This window comes from Vicugna pacos, chromosome X (assembly GCF_048564905.1).
Source record: "Vicugna pacos chromosome X, VicPac4, whole genome shotgun sequence".
Classification (NCBI taxonomy): domain Eukaryota; kingdom Metazoa; phylum Chordata; class Mammalia; order Artiodactyla; family Camelidae; genus Vicugna; species Vicugna pacos.
Window position 1 is genome coordinate 51,557,657 of NC_133023.1, and position 17,265 is coordinate 51,574,921.

General features: G+C 41.6%; 1 protein-coding gene across 1 annotated transcript in view; it reads left to right on the forward strand.

Annotated features, from left to right (window-relative positions):
- Positions 1-793: 793 nt before the first annotated feature.
- AR (androgen receptor) overlaps positions 794-17,265 on the forward strand; it is a 192,728-nt gene continuing 176,256 nt past the window's right edge. The window contains exons 1-2 of the mRNA XM_072956528.1: positions 794-1,031; positions 1,593-3,460. Of these exons, the coding sequence (XP_072812629.1) occupies positions 1,923-3,460 (1,538 nt within the window). The 5' untranslated portion in view covers positions 794-1,031; positions 1,593-1,922. The remainder of the gene's footprint in view (positions 1,032-1,592; positions 3,461-17,265) is intronic.

Genomic DNA, 17,265 nt, shown 5'->3' on the forward strand with positions numbered 1-17,265 from the left:
TGGTGTTTACGTGTTTGCCTTTTGTTCTGGGTAATCTTGCCTTTGTATGTCTGGATGGGTGAGAAGTGTGTTATTAGAGGCAATTCCAGACAGGAAAAAAAGAAGAGAAGAGGAGAGAGATTACCTCTAGTTCCCAGGCAGAGGGTTCCTGGAGCAACTGGCACCATGCAATGGGGCCCATCCTATGGAAAAATCTGAAAGGTTTCAACAAGTATAGGCTGGCTTGGTCATACCTTGTTCCTCAGTCTGTACAGAACCTCCCGTCTGTGCTTCTCTGTGTGCCTGCCTTGAACATAGTCCTTCGCTGAACAAGATCCCCTAGCTCCCTTAAACTTCTGTCGCCCCTACTCCCTCCCCTCTCCCACACGTGCACAATGTCTGTTTGAGATTGGACTTCAGAACCAAATCTGGTAAGTACTGGCCTCCAAGAGAGCGGTAGCCCTCAAAAAAAAAAAAAAAAAAAGCTTCGGATTAAAGCTTCAGCCCTGGCGCCTAAAACCGGGTCCAGGAAAGCAGGAGGTACTCAGAGAGCTGGGGTCTTCCTGGGCTAGAGCAATCCGTTCCTGCCCTCACCCACGCTGCGCCAGCACTTGTTTCTCCGAAGCCACCCGGCGTTAGCGCGCAGTGAGGGGAGGGGAGAAAAGGAAAGGGGAGGGGAGGGAGAAAGGAGGTGGGAAGGCGAGGAGGCCGGCCCGGCGGGGGCGGGACCCGACTCGCAAACTGTTGCATTTGCTCTCCACCTCCCAGCGCCCCCTCCGAGATCCCGGGGAGCCAGCGTATTGCGAGAGCCGGAGGGTCCGGAGCAAGCCTGAAGGTAGAGAAGGCGACAGAAGGAAAGCGACCGAGCTAGCTGCTTCAGTGCGGGACAGGAGCCGAAGGGACGCACCGCGTCAACCTCAGCCGGCTCTGGCGACAGCCAACGCCTCTTGCAGCGCGGCGGCTTCGAAGCCGCCGCCCCGGAGCTGCCCTCTCCTCTTCGGTGAAGTTTTTAAAAGCTGCTACAGACTTGGAGGAAGCGAAGAAAGTGCCGGGTAGGACTGACGGCTGCCTTTGTCCTCCTCCCCTCCACCCCGCCCCCCCCCAGGGTCTCCTCTCCTGCTGCTGCCTCCGCCCGCTCCTCTCTGACCCCTCACCCCACCCCCCACCCCCAGTCAACCCAGCGCGGCCAGCCCGAGTTTGCAGGAGGTAACTCCCTTTGGCTGGGAGCAGGCGAGCTAGCTGCACGTTGCGAAGACTGCTCTGGGGAGCCAGGAGACCGGGGAGCCACTTCAGCACCGCAGCCAGAATCTGGCCGGTTAGGCGGTACGCAGGGCGAACCCCCAGGTTCCTCTCACTCCGTCTCCACCTCCCACTGCACGCCGCTCCCTACTCCCACCAGTTTGTGGGGCCAGAGATCAAACGATGAAAAGGCAGTCAGGACTTAAGTAGCAACCCCCGCCCCCCTCAAAAAAATAGAAAAAGAAAACAAACAAACAAACAAACAAACAAACAAAAAGCAACAGACAAAACCCAAACCTAAACCCAAACAAAAACAACAAAACCCAAACAAAACAAAAAGAAAATAACCTGGTTCTTATTTGCACCTGCTTCAGTGGACACGGAATTCTGAAGGCGGAGAGTTTTCCTCCTCCCCACTCCCCTGCAAGATTTGAGCATCTTTTGAACCTACCCTCCAAGTGTTCAGGAACAGATTGTGAGCCTACCAAGGAATATCGTGTCCAGCGCATGTTCCCTCTTCACGAGACTTTGAGGCTGTCAGAACGCTTTTGAGTGGTTATTCCTGCAAGTTTCCTTTCCAGGAGCTTCCTGCAGGTGGGCAACTAGCTGCAGCGACTACGCATCTCAGCCTGTTGAACTCTTCTCAGCAAGAGAAGGGGAGGCAAGATAAAGGAATTAGGTGGAAAATTCAGCCAAGCTCAAGGATGGAGGTGCAGTTAGGGCTGGGGAGGGTCTACCCTCGGCCGCCGTCCAAGACCTATCGAGGAGCTTTCCAGAACCTGTTCCAGAGTGTGCGCGAAGTGATCCAGAACCCGGGTCCCCGGCACCCTGAGGCCGCGAGCGCAGCACCTCCCGGCGCCGGTTTGCAGCAGCAGCAGCAGCAGGAGACCAGTCCCCGGCAGCGGCAGCAGCAGCAGCAGCAGGGTGAGGATGGCTCTACACAAGTCCAGAGCAGAGGCCCCACGGGCTACCTGGCCCTGGACGAGGAACAGCAGCCTTCACAACAGCAGTCAGTCCCCGAGGGCCACCCGGAGAGCGGCTGCGTCCCAGGGCCGGGAGCTGCCTCGGCCACAGGCAAGGGGCTGCAGCAGCAACGGCCAGCACCTCCGGGCGACGATGACTCAGCTGCCCCATCCACGTTGTCCCTGCTGGGCCCCACTTTCCCGGGCTTAAGCAGCTGCTCCGCTGATCTTAAAGACATCCTGAGCGAGGCCGGCACCATGCAACTTCTGCAGCAGCAGCAGCAGCAGCAGCAGCAGCAGCAGGAATCGGTATCCGAAGGCAGCAGCAGCGGGAGAGCGAGGGAGGCCACTGGGGCTCCCATCTCCTCCAAGGACAGTTACCTAGGGGGTAGTTCAACCATCTCGGACAGCGCCAAGGAGTTGTGTAAGGCAGTGTCGGTGTCCATGGGCTTGGGTGTGGAGGCATTGGAGCATCTGAGTCCTGGGGAACAGCTTCGGGGGGATTGCATGTACGCCCCGCTCCTGGGAGTTCCGCCAGCTGTGCGTCCTACTCCTTGTGCCCCGTTGGCCGAATGCAAAGGTTCTCTGCTGGGTGATGGCCCAGGCAAGGGCACCGAAGAGAATGCTGAGTATGCCCCTTTCAAGGCAGGTTACACCAAAGGGCCGGACAGTGAGAGCCTGGGCTGCTCTGGCAGCAGCGAAGCAGGAGGCTCCGGAACGCTTGAGCTGCCATCCACCTTGTCTCTCTACAAGTCTGGAGCACTGGACGAGGTAGCAGCTTATCAGAGTCGCGACTACTACAACTTTCCGCTAGCCCTGGCCGGACCCCCGCCCCCTCCGCCACCTCCCCATCCTCATGCCCGCATCAAGTTAGAGAACCCGCTGGACTATGGCAGCGCCTGGGCGGCCGCGGCGGCGCAATGCCGCTATGGGGACCTGGCGAGCCTGCACGGCGGGGGTGCAGCAGGACCGGGCTCAGGCTCACCCTCAGCCGCCGCCTCCTCTTCCTGGCACACTCTCTTCACAGCCGAAGAAGGCCAGCTGTATGGGCCCTGTGGCGGAGGTGGGGGTGGCAGCGCAGGCGAGGCAGGGACTATAGCCCCGTATGGCTACACTCGGCCACCTCAAGGGCTGGCGGGCCAAGAAGGCGACTTCCCCCCACCCGATGTGTGGTATTCCGGCGGCGTAGTGAGCAGAGTGCCCTATCCAAGTCCAAGTTGTGTCAAAAGCGAGATGGGCCCCTGGATGGAGAGCTATTCTGGACCTTATGGGGACATGCGGTAAGTTTCTCTTCTTTAAAATGCCCTTACGCCTGGAGTTAGTCCTATCCTTCCCGCGCGAACACTCTTCCTGGGTGAGCTCAACAGGGTTCAATAGAAAAGGCCGCCCTAAATCTGGAGCCTTCCCTGGTCTCCTGGCCTACCAAAGATTGGACCTTCCCTCTCTGAATCCCCAATGTGTGTCCTAATCTCCACCGTTTTGAGCCCTGGGTGCTGGTGCAAGCCCTTCCAGATTCCTTGACAACCCCGTCCCCCAGCTTGTTAAAATCTTCCCTGCCGCTTGGTAGGCCATGTCCCATAGGGTCCAAATTTAAATCCAGTCGCAAGGGCCACATTCTGAAATAAAGCCCTCCATTACTTTTTCTTCTTCCCTCCCCCAAATCTGATAACCTGGACAAGAAATATGGGCACTTTCTCCTCTTAAGTTCTGTTAGGCTTTGTCCCAGCCTGTGGATGGTCTTGGCAGACAAGAAGCAAAATGACTGGCCCAAGCTTTTCTCAACCCGCCTCCTCCAAAGAGATGAAGTGGAGTACGGGGTTATGGGAAGAATGTGGTCTCTGGGTTCTGAGGGCTGCTGTGTGAAGAAGGGGTGAAGTCCCTTTACTGGCAACAACTGAGGACTTGCCACAGGGTTGGAGGTCAGCAGAGAGAATTCAGCCAGGCACGGTTAGAGCAGGCAAAGGTAGGGGAAAAGCAAAGGACAACTTTCCTGGTAAACAATGGGCAGGATTTGCCCTCACAGGTGGACTATGTTGGAACTAAATGCTTGGGTTGATTTTCTCTTGTAAAGTGCTTATTTTCTCTGTGGATTTGTTGTAATCCACAGTTCCCTACTTCAAATTTGCATTAGATTTATAAAGAGGGTAACGTTCTTTTAACGAACAATTTAACCAGACTTAAGTCTGGCTTATAAAAGTGTTGGGAAAAATTTGTCAAAGATTTCCTGCTATTCCGGTGTGCTCAGAAATCTGCTTTTGTGAGAGAGGAATAAGGCTCTTCAGTATATTCCTTCATTTTAAGAACATGCTTACATTTTAAAACATGATATGTTACCTCTAACAAATTGAGTAAAAACTGTTAGGGACCTATGATCGATAATCTTGTCCAGTTTTAATTAGGACACAAGAAAAGTGGCAGTCAATTTTGTCTTGCCTATTAATAATTCTTCCTTACCACAGTTAAGCTTTTTGGAGACCATGTTGAAGATATTTTTCCCCAGCAAACTAAGATATTAATTTATCTCCAGGAGAGAGGGAATACTGACTGAGGAACTAACTCCTCAGATCTACTGGGTGCTGATGTCTTCATGGACTTGTGCCTTATTCTGTGTTTCTGTAGCTATTTTCTTTTATCTGTGACTTTCCCAAAATGTGTTAGCCTTAACATCTTTGTATGGAGACCTAAATACAACAATTTGCCTCCTTTCACTGATGCTTCTATTCTTGGAAGGTTGATAGTACAGTGTTAAAAAAGAAAGAAAGAGGAGGATAGGATTTCATAAACTATTATTTTCAGGGCTATTGAAAAAACACCTTCTAACCAGGCTTTACATTTTTTTTTTTAGATTTTTAAGATTTGGCTTACAGGATTTTCAAAGGGTTAATTTATATTGTCAGTCTTTTCCAGTTAACTTAAGTTTTTTTTTAATTGCAATGTGGTTATACTGTGGAACAAAAGGTCTTCATTTTATAAGAACAGATTTACTTGCTAGAGTATAATTTTTTTCTAGGGCTGTGGCTAGTCAGTGGGACTCTCTTCTACTGTGAACTTTTAGGAGGGGGTTATCTAAGGTGCTTCATGACCTCCTCAGTCACTGGAACATTCCCTCTTCTGTATGCTGCCTCTGATCCCCAAGTAACTCAGTTAACAGGGAAGAGATGAATGAGTCCACATATTTGTTAAGAGTTGTGTGTTTTCAAAGACATAAATTTTCAGGAAGTGGCTATAGAAAGCAAAAAGTTCTTCCCATCAGGTGTGCAGTAAACTAAGTGATTTTATGCCACGTCTTCATGGAAAAACTTCTCTATTACAAAGACCTGCATAAATTAATGACCTCAACTAGTTAGAATCAGTTTTTTGATAATTTATCAATTTCATCAGAATTCAGCAAATCTCAATCTAAAAGTTGACATTTTCTTACTTTCCTTTTCTTTCCTTCACTTTGTAGGGACACAATTTGGTGAAAGGGAAGGGATTTTTTTTTTTTTTAGCCGAAGCTAGAGCTTCCACCCTCTCTGCATTGCATACATTATATGCCAACTTAAAAATCTCAACCTTCTAGAGATTTCTAATAATCTGTTGGATTCCGCCCTTTTCCAGTTGTGTGTGTATATTCATACCCATTATTTAATTGTATTTTTTTAACTTTAGTAATTTCTAGAATAACTCTGTGTTCTTATACATCTACAATGTTTCTGCTGAAAGGAGAGAGGTCTAAGGTGGTCTTTTATTTATTTTTACTTACTTCAGTATGTTGTTTGAACAGAAGGAATAATAAAAAGTGATAGGGTTTGTGTGAAACTCTGATAATATTTTGTGGAACTGTCTTTTCTCAGAGTTCGAAGAAGACTACAATTTTGTTAATTGACCACTGTCCCTTTTGACAGAAGGCCTTAATATCCCAGCAACCAGCATAATGATATGACAAATATTTATTCTAAGAGATGAAACCAAGGGGAGCCTGTGCAGGAATTAGAGTTGGGGTTTAAATAAATTATCTATATGCAAAAAAGAATATTTAAATTTTTCTATTGGTAACTTGTTCTGGCTTCATAATAGGTAGTATTTTAGTAGTGCTTTGAAATTGGCAATTCCTGCCTTTCTCTACTAGTTATTTCAAAAGAAGTCATTTTATTAATTCCCCTTTCCATCTCCTCTCCCCTCTGCAGTTATCAAGCAGCTTTTTATGACTGTCTTGCAAGGAGCAGTTTGTCTGTTTTGTAAAGCAGAGTTTTGCTTTGTGACTGATGCTCTCTGTCCGTAGGCCTACAGGGTCAATATGTTGGAAAGAAGCATCTTTTCTTCACCATCAGCAAGTAGCTGGTGAGCTCTGTCTGGGTACCAGTAATCAGAACCTGAGGACCAAATAGCCACCCTGAGTGATACCCCATTTGGAAATATGTGCAAGATGTAGCAATGATAGAATTCTTCTCCTGGTTGTCCACAGAGTATCTCCCTCAGCTAGGCCAAAGGTTAACATCAGTGAAATATATTTTTGAAGACGCTTACATCTTTCCAGTTGCAGGGTCACTTACGGTGCTTTCATGCCTGTGCAAATTTTGCCTCATCAGACTTCCATTCTTTGAGCTGTAAACTTTGATATAATGTATTTAATTTGCTGACACATTTATTTTTCTTTTTTAAGTGTTTTACCTCCCTGTAGTAATTTTCTCGTCTAGTGTAAGTACATGCGTTTAAAACAAAGAATTCTTTGGTCTCTACACTCTTACTGATAGTGTGGCTGCTTTTGGTGGGATTATGTAAGTTGGAGTTAGGGACATTGACAATTTTATTATCACTAATTTTTATGGTGATATCAAGACTACCAGTTTCATTTGAAACTCTGCTCAAGCAAAGAGCAGAATGCCAGCTGGGTGTAATAAACAAGGGGCTTATTTCATAACCAAGCCTGAAATCATGATTCTGAAAACAAACAAACAAACAAACAAACAAACAAATAAAAATAAATCAAGTTTTGTGAGGTTTGTTGGAGAGGGAAAAGGAAACTTCTCCCTACCCCCTGCCTCCACCATTTTCTCTTTGTCTGCAGCTTCCTCAACTGCTGCCTGTCCCTGATTTTCTTTCATTCTACTTCTTTCATGCTTTTGACATTTAAATATAGACTCTTCTTTCTACTTTTCAGGATACTTTTCTCATCACACCTGTGGCATGCTTCTAAAGATTTTTTTTTAATCTGGAGAGTAATAGATCAGATCAACCCTAGCACCTCTCTTTTAAGACTAGATGACTTGAGGAGATTGCAAAATGAATAGCTGGGCTTTTTTTTACCTTGAAGTTAGAGCCTGATTCAACAGTTGCTGAGGGAGCTGAACTAGATGGCTTGAGGACTTGGCGATTTAATGGAGTATTTTGCTGGCTGCTGTCTCTGTCTGTTTCTTGATCTCTGTATCTCTCTCTCTACTGGCTATTTTGGCAACCTTTTCTCAAAACCTGAGAATAACTGGACCCTCTCCCCACTGAGACAGCTATGTCTGGGTCGGACTTCTGCGTGCTTTCACAAGTAGTACCTAATAATCTGTGTGTGACAGTGCTTGCTAGAAATGTCCAGTTGGGCTAATACGGTGATACTGTATGTAAATTAATAATTTGAAAACAAAGAAAGGTATTAAAGAAATTATTCTACCTCAGAATTTGCCTGCCAGCATTCCATCAAGTTCTGATATGTTGAATTCAGAATAAGTTATCCTCATTCTAGATGCAAAGGTGACTTTTTTTTCCCCTCATTGCTTGTAAAGTTCCATAGTCATCAGTATTGGTTGGTATTTGTCTTATTAAAGAGAATTATGAAATCTCATATTTACATAGCACCATTTTCAAAGATAAGACCCAGCATCTTCTGGTTTATTCACTAGCACTCATGTAAGTTTGAGTAAGCCAGGAGGGTGCTTAGCCAACACCCCTTTGCTAGTTGAGGGAGTAGAAGTAGTTACATTTTCTATAGCATTTGTTTGCTATGTAGGGAAACCTCCCTAGAGCAGCACTTCCCAACTATTTTTCTTGAGGTTTCCCACCTGAGAGATGGTGTTTAGATTTCTGCTCATTAAGGGCTACTTTCAGTGGCTGCTGCATAGAAACGTTAGGTTGTGATTTAGGCACAATTCCTTGCACACTTATGAGCCCCGTCTCTCTCACATCAGTTCTTGTGCCACCCTACAGGCTAAAGCAGGGTTGAGAGTGGCTCATCTAGATAAGCTTATAGCTCTAAAATGCTGGTTACTTGAGAATACTGCCAATTTCAATCATGCAATATCTCAGTTTTATTTTTTAATAACAGCTTTATTGAGACATAATTCACAATAGATAATGTAATTCAACAATTTAAAGTATACAGTTCAATAGTTTTTATTATATTCAGAGCTGGGCAACCATCATCACAATTTTAGAACATTTTAATCACTTAGCAGTCAAACCCCACCCCAACTCTGAGCAACTATCAACCACCAGTGTACTTTCAATCTCTGTAGTTTTGCTTATTCTAACATTTCCTATAAATGGAGCCACACAGTATGTGTCTTTTGTGATTAGCTTCTTTCACATAGAATAATATTTTCAGTGTTCATCCATGCTGAAGCACATATCAATGCTTCATTCTTTTTACAACCAAGTAATATTCCATTATACAGATGTATCACATTTTATCTATCCATCAGTTGATGGACATTAGTTGTTTCCACCTTTTGGCTACTATGAATACTACTATGAACATTTATGTACCAGGTTTTTTGTAACCGTATGTTTTCAATTATTTTGGGTATGTACCTAGGAGTGAATTTTCTGGATCATATGGTAACTCTGTGTACAACTTTTAGAGGAATTCCTAAACTGTTTTCCATAGTGGCTGCACCATTTTACAATCTCACCAGCAATGTATGAGGGTTCCAACTTCTCCACATCCTGCCAATTCTTGTTATTGGGTTTTTTTTTTTTATTATAGGCATCCCAGTGCGTGTGAAGTGGTATCTCAAAGTGCATTTGATTTGCATCTCTCTAATGACTAATAATATTAATCATCTTTCTATGTGCTTATCGGCTGTTTGTATATCTTCTCTAGAAAAATGTCTGTTCAGATCCTTTGTTCATTTTTAGTTAGACTATTTGTCTTTTTTATTTTTGAGTTGTAAGAGTTTTAAAAATATATATTTTAGATACAAATCCTATAACAAATTATGATTTGTGAATATTTTATCACATTGTATGAGTTGTCTTCTCAGTTTCTTGATGATACTTATTGAAGAATAAACTTTAAATTTTGAAGTCCCATCTGTATTTTTGGATGTGACTTGTGATTTTTCTATCATATCTAAGAAGACTTTGCCTAATCTAAAGTCACAAAAATTTACACTTAGGTTTTCTTCTAAAGAGTTTATAGTGTTAGCTGTTAAATTTAGGCTTTTGATCAATTTTCAGTTAATTTTTATGTAGGTATCTATTCATCACAGCGTCATTTGTTGAATCTTTCATGTTTAACTATCTTGGCACCCTTTGTGTAAAATCAGTTGACTATAAATGTGAGGGTTTATTTCTGGACTCTGAACTGATCCTGTACCAATACCACAGTGTCTTAATTACTGTAGGTTTTTAATAAGTTTTGAAATAAGGAAGTGTGAGTCCTTTAAGTTTGATCTTTTTCAAGATTGTTTTTCGCTATTGTAGGTCCTCTGAATTTCTGTATGCATTTTAGGATCACCTTGTCAATTTCTACTAAGAAGCCATTTGGGACTCTGCTAGAGGTTGCGCTGAATCTGTAGATCAATTTGGGGAGTGTTGCCATCTTAACAGTCAGTGATAAGTCTTCTGATCTATGGCCATGGGATGTCTTTCCACTTATTTATGTCATCTTCACTTTTTTCAACAATGTTTTATAGTTTTAAGACTATACATTTTGCACTTCTTTTGTTTAATTAATTCATAAATATTTTAATTTTTGATGCTATTATGAATGGAATTTTCTTAACACTCTTTTAAAATTGTTCCTTGCCAGTATATAGACATATAATTGATTTTTGTTTATTGACGTTGTATCCTGCAATGTTGCTGAAAGTACCTGAGTTTTGAACACTTCTGGGACTCAAGAGGCAGAAAGTTTCTGCTATTGTGCTAAAAGCATATTTCATTTCATCCTGTCTGAAGGCCACATAAGGATACTATCCTCGACTTTCCTCAGCTGTAAATTAGAGTTCATAATGCCAGCCCTTTTCTAGATGAATAGAAGAGGGTCTCTAAATTTTTCAGGTCTTTAGAGAATAGTAAGAAAGAAACTTAAGGTTTATGTAGTTAGTACTCTTTCTAGTACTTAGATTTGGGTGCTATTAGCTAGGGGATGAGGAATAATAATTTCTATGCAGAAAACTAAAATGAATAGGTAACAAACTCAAATTAGGCCAGAGAAATCACTAGCTGTAATTGGCTTATGTTTAGGTTTGTGTAAACAGCTGGAGTCATAATTTTATGCTTTTATATGTTGTCCTTTGGATAAAGTAAATGCCATTGCTCCTTCTGGTGTGTATTTGTAAGTGAAGAAGTGGTTCATATACTCTTGTATAACTTGGGCTTCTTTTTAGGGATGCACTCCATAGCCATAAAGAAGAGATAAATTCACCTTTAAAAAGATTGAACTTTGGTCTCATTAACACTATAGACTAAGGATCAAATCTAATCAGCTATAGCTATTGTGTCCTGAAAATGGTAAGTGAACTGCAGGCCATCAAACAAAAGTTCCTATTGTGACCTAGTTGTTTTTAGAAATGACATTAATAAACTGATTTATTTAAAAAGTATCCATCAATGAACCACTTTCATTAAACACCTGCTATATACCCAGCTGTATGGTAGGAAATCAGGGTAAAGAGAACACAATTGAGGGAGAACCTTGAGATCACTGCCCTCAAGGAACTTATAGTCATTAAAACAAAAAATAAAAATAGAATAGCAACACCATGATGCCAGTATGATGAGATGCTGGATTGTGTGGTACATATTTATAAAATGTAGACATTCGAAAAGAAGTGGATCAACGTAGGCTGAAGTGGTCAGCAGTATTACCTGTGGCTATGTCTTATCCTTTATGTAGTAGATGGGGACATGGTTTAACTCAAGCAATAGATTATAGGTCTCGATGGATATTTCAGACACCAGGAGGTGGTACTCTACAAAGATAATGAAGAGTGAACTTGAGTAAGGGGTTGGAATCTATTTCTGCTTTTTCAACAGTGCTACCTCAGTCAAGTTAGTCACTAGTTTCTTCCTCAGTTTTGGCTATATGTTTCTGGGAACGTGTTTTCATGTCTTTGACAGTGTAAGTCTGCAATACATGAGGAACTAAATAACATCCAAGGTGATTGATGGGTCCAAGAAGTTTGGAATGAGAGCCAATGAAGATTCCCAGTGTGGTGGTCAGATCAAGAATTATTATTCTGCTCTCAAACTTTCCATTGATCATGATGGCTTGCTTTGAAGTTCTGTATAAATGGGGTTTCAGGGTGTTGGTTAAGGGAGGGAAGTGAGAAGCACAAATCAAATAATTCTGGGAGCAAATGGAACATGAAAACTTTTTTATAAGTGATATAACATTTTTAAATGGCTCACTCTTAAATAAACAAATAAATAAATATTTTAAAATATAAATAATTTTTAAAAATAAATACATAATTTAAAAAGAAATAAATCATTTTCAAAATAAATAAATAAATAAAATGGCCCACCCTTAATTATGGATTCTATTTTCTTTTCTTTTTTTTAAAAAAAATTTATTGAAGTACAGTCAGTTACAATGTGTCAATTTCTGATGTGCAACACAATGTCCCAGTCATGCATATACATACATACATTCGTTTTCATATTCTTTTTATTAAAAGTTATTACAAGATATTGAATATAGTTCCCTGTGCTATACAGAAGAAACTTTTTAAACTTATTTTTATATATAGTGGCTAACATTTACAAACCTCAAACTCCCAAATTTATCCCTTCCCACCCCCTTTCCCTGGTAACCATAGGATTGTTTACTATGTCTGAGAGTCTGTTTCTACAAGTTGAGTAGGTTCCTAGTTTATGGAAGTGTAGTCCCATTATCTGGCCGCTAGGGGGGACTGCAAGTGTCCTGTGGTAGCTTTTACCTGGAAATGATTGGCCTCCTTTGGTCTTTGGTTGATTTAACCTGTCACAAGATAAATTGAGCCAGAACCACCTTGTACCAGACAATAAATAAGCTACTGTGGTACTTGGTATTTTATCTGGGAGGTTCATTCCCAAAGTGCGAAACATTTTTAGTTACATTATTTGATTCCTCAATATCCATTTCTAAATGTGGAGCGGGGAAGAGTGACATTAGACATATCCCAGTAGCAATTTACAGTTTGCAGAGTGGTTTCGTATTCCATTCTTGCATTTCATCCCCATTTCTACCCTATACAAGTAGCCAGGTTTTAGTGTATTATAATACTCTTCATACTATTATAATACTGTCATTCCTATTGTAAATATTATATACAGAGGAGTTAAGTAACATGTCTAAAGTCAAACAGCTTCAAAGTGGCAGAGCTGGAATTTCAGCCCCACTCTTTGTTCCTCAAATCAAGTGCTCCTTTTAAATCATACAGATCTCTCAGCTCATAGATAGAAAGTAGCAAAGTCAGAGAAGCAAAAATACCTTAACTGGTATCAATAGAAATTCATGAAGCTCTTAAGGCTTCTGGGTCTTTTATACACTCACCAGACAGATGGACTGGATTGTCTGGGAGTTCCAGTTGCCAACAGCCTTGCCATATTACCTTAGAGATTGCATTTATTCCACAAATACTGAGCTTTTATTACATATCAAGTTCTGTACTAGGCACAGCAATGAACACGGCAGACAGAAATTCCTCCTTTCATGGTGTTTACAGTTTAGTGAGAGGAGTCATGCAGAATATATCTGATGGTGATAAGTGTCATGAAGAGTAATTTAGCAGAGTGTGGGGAATAGAGACTGATGGTGGGAAGGACTATTTTATATTTGTTGGTCAGGGAAGGCTTTATTGAGAAAGTGATACTTGAGCAGAGAGTTGAAGGAAGTTAGGAAGTGAGCCATTTGGATATCTAGGGGTAGAATATTCCAGACACAGGCAACCACAAGTAAAAAGGGCCTGAGGCAGGAGCATAGTTGGTATGGTGGACAATAAAAGAGAGGCCTGTATGGCTTATTTAAGTAAGTGAAGGGGTGATAAGAGATGAGATCAGAGTTGATGAGGGACATCTCAGATCTTCCTTAGGACTTTGGTTTTAACTCTGATATGGGGAGCCATTAGGAGATTTAGAGTAGAGGAGTAACATGATCTGGCTGATATTTTAACAGGCTCTTCTTCTTCATAACACTTACCACTTTTTCTGATATTTTATACATTTGTTTGTTTACTTATTGTCTGCATGGAGAAGAGACTGTAAGAGCAAGGAGGAAGCAAGGAAATGAAGCTACTGAAGTGATCCAAGTGAGAGAGGATGTTGGCTTAGACCAAGGGATTATTGGTAGAGGAGATTAGAAGTAACTGGATTATTGATGTGTTTTCATGGTAGAGCCTACAGCATGTAATGACAGATGAGATACTTGTTGTGAGGAAAAGAGACGAGTCAAGGCTGATTGCCAAAAATTTGATCTGAGCCATGTGAAAATTATGATTATCATCTACTGAGATGATGAAGATTATAGGTAGAACATGTTTGTGTGTTGAGGGGGTGGGAATCAAGAGTTTGATTTTGGATATATAAAATTTGAGTTATCTGGTGAACATCCTGTTGGCTTCTTCTCAGTTTGTTTTCATGCATTGCGGTGCAGTGCCCTTAGCTTTTTGCTCTTCAAGGAGATTAAAAGGGACCTTAGAGATTACCTAAACCTTTGATGCCCTCCCCCTTCTCCCCTTTTGCTTTATAGAGGCCTAGAGAGGTATAGAGTCTTGTTTAGGGTGAAACAACAAACTGACAACAGAACTAGAACACTAACTCAGTTCTTCCGGATTTGAACTTGTTGCTTCTCTTCTGAGTGTTATGCTGAAACCTCATTTGGGAGAGAGAGTGAGTTTTGTCTCTTTGCCCAAACCTTACACCAGGTAATTAAACTAAATAATTAATTTAAAAGAAAACTGGAGCATCACACAAATTGGCTGCTGCCTCTAATCAAACCAAGATATTGTTATTTTGTTTTTACTGAGCCGCATATCAAAATAATTTATCCAAGAAAAACACAGTAAGCAGACTTCTAAAGGCCACTGAGCTTTGATCTAAGCTGAACTTTACAGGGAATCTGATATCAATGGCCTGAGATTGTAGGAAATTAGAGTTCATGGAATCTGGGAGACCATCTTGTCCAGTATGGTCATTTTATGGATGAGGTACCTGAGGCAGAGAGATGGAAAGAAATTTGACCAAAGTCACACAGAAAGCCAGTTTCTTTTAGTCAGAGCCTGTTCTGAGGGTTAACTGTCTGTTACTTCTTTGGAAAATTCGATGCTGTAAAAGTGATTTCCCACTCAGAGCAAAGAATTATAATAGCAAAAGTAATGATAATACTATGTGTCAAAATTTGGCGCCTTACATGGATTAACTAAGTGAATTCTCCCAAAGACCTTGGCAAATAGTCCCAGAGAGATTAAGTAACTTGACAGGTCATACAGCTAGGAAGTAGCAGAGCTGTGTGCATCCCCAGGAAGTCTGGCTTATAACCATGAGGTTCTAACTACTGTTTAATACCAAGATCTTCTCAGATTAACCAGTCATTCACCTCTACGAATCCCAAAAGATTAGTGACTGGGGTGACCTCACAATGCACTGACCTTATTATAGTCCACTAATCCTCACCCAATAGCTGAGTGCCTGGGGATTAAAACAGAGGGGTAGGGACATAAAGAGGGTGGTGGAAAGAAGTTGATTATTTACAATTGGGATTGGAAAGCAGAACTATAGAAACTATTGAAAAAAGTCTGGAGATTCCAAGGTGGTTAAGAATCTCAAAGCCTACTACAAACCTGGACAAGTCAATGCCTGCCTAAATAGGAGAACAACCAAAGTAAAAAAATAAATAAATAAAATAGGTGATTTGGAGGGGTCAGGGATTTTTCTATGTGTTTATGTGTTTCACATGTGTTAATTCATTTATTTCTCCAGATAACTCCCTGAGGTAGTTACTGTTATCATTCCTATGTTACTGGTGAATACAAAGGCACAGAACAAATTAAGTAACATGCCCAAGGTTATAGAAAAAGTAAGCAAAAGAGCCTATATTAGAATCTAGGCAGCCCAACTTCACAACTTATATTATTTTCCAGTACATTTAGGGAAAGGAGTGCTATTCATATTACAGAGTTTTTAAATGCAAAAAGTTATGCCTGAACTTCAAACACTGAGCAACTCTTATCCTTAAAATACACCAGATTCCTTTAAGGGTTCTTAGGAGGAATGGTACTTAGCCAGGGACACACAGTGAGTAATTAGCAGAACCAGAGCTTGAACCTGAGACTCCAGACTGCCAAACCTCTTTACATTTTATCATTCTGTTTCCCTTCTCACACTGACTTTGTCTCCTTCTATTTCTCCTTCTGTATCACCCTGCCTTTCACCTATATTAAAGAAATTTAACTTTCTATATAAGCAAGATTGGATAGAGAATGAGGAGAATGATCAGAATCCATGTTCTTCCAGACACTGGACAAAAGGAACAAAAATGTCAGAGTATGGGATTTGCCTGAAATAAGAAAGGAAACTTCCCAGTATCACAAGATGCTGCCTCTGTTCTTCTAGGCCCAAGTTGGTTGTGCAGGATCCCATAGGAAGTCATGAATGTGATTATCAGATAAGTTTTTTGTTATTGTGCAAATGGAAGAAGGCTACTATGAAAGTCTGCTTCTTTTTAGATTTTTTTTAAGGAAGGTGCAATCTTCCCACTCATATAAGTGATAACTACTTAGGCATTTCTTTTGAAAATTGGCAGTACATAAGAAAAAGCACCTTTCCAAACCTGTCATATTGAGACACCTCTCTGAAGCATTATCTAACCTCCAATTAGATGATGAAGTCGCCTAAACTGAGAGTTGGAAGTAAAAATGGAAACTCTTGATGTTTGATGTTTGGGTGCAGAAAGGATTTCAAAACATGCTTTGGGTCTGTTTACTCTGCCTACCCTTCCTTTCCTTTCATCTTTGTTTAAAAATACAAAGGTTAGCAAGTGTGTAGTCTTTTGGAGTTTCTAGTCGTTCACTTGAAAAATCTGCTTGACCAGCCTTTTAAATAAAAGACCAAATTAGACTGATATTTCAGTCACTGACTACCTAGTAATAAACCAAAAATCTTAACCATACTTGTGTTTTCAAGTGGTATGTCTTTTGCTTTGGACACTTGCTGGACCTTGCTAAAGTGCTAGAGTGACTCAAAATATGTCGGGTCAGATGTGGAATTGAATAGGGTGGACTCTTATCTGGGAACATCTCTACTCTTCCAAGTTCAGAGTTCCCCATCAGAGATGACCCCACAGTGTCTGGGAAATCTGCACTGGAGGCTTTGAGAATTAAGGTAGTGAAATGATGGGTGTGTTGTTTCTCAAAGCTTTCTCAACCCCAGTATTCATGAAGATCCTCCATCAGAAGTCTCCAACAAGGACCTGATGAATTTTGATGTGTATATGTGTGTGTTTCTCAAATTAGTTGCTAACATTTCATATAAAAATTCAGATTTCCAGCTTTGTAAATGAAGATCTGGCATTATTAAGACTATATTCCTGCACGATAAAAACCAGCTGGAGGTGAGGAGCAAGTGCTTCTCTAGATGGAGCATGTACTTTCCAATTTGCCCAGACACTACAACCTACTTTATTCACTTAAGTTACTTGCTTGACTCTTCTAGGCATTTGAATTTGCCATCCCTGTCAGATCAGGAACCTAGGCAAATCTTGACAGCCTTCCTTACCCCAAAGGCTTTTCCTCCTCATATAAGAGAGACCAAAAAAAATTACAGTGGGTTCTGCAATCACATCTGACCTGGCTTTGAGTTCTGACACAGCCGTTTACCAACTATATGAACTTCAGTAAGTAACTTTAACCTC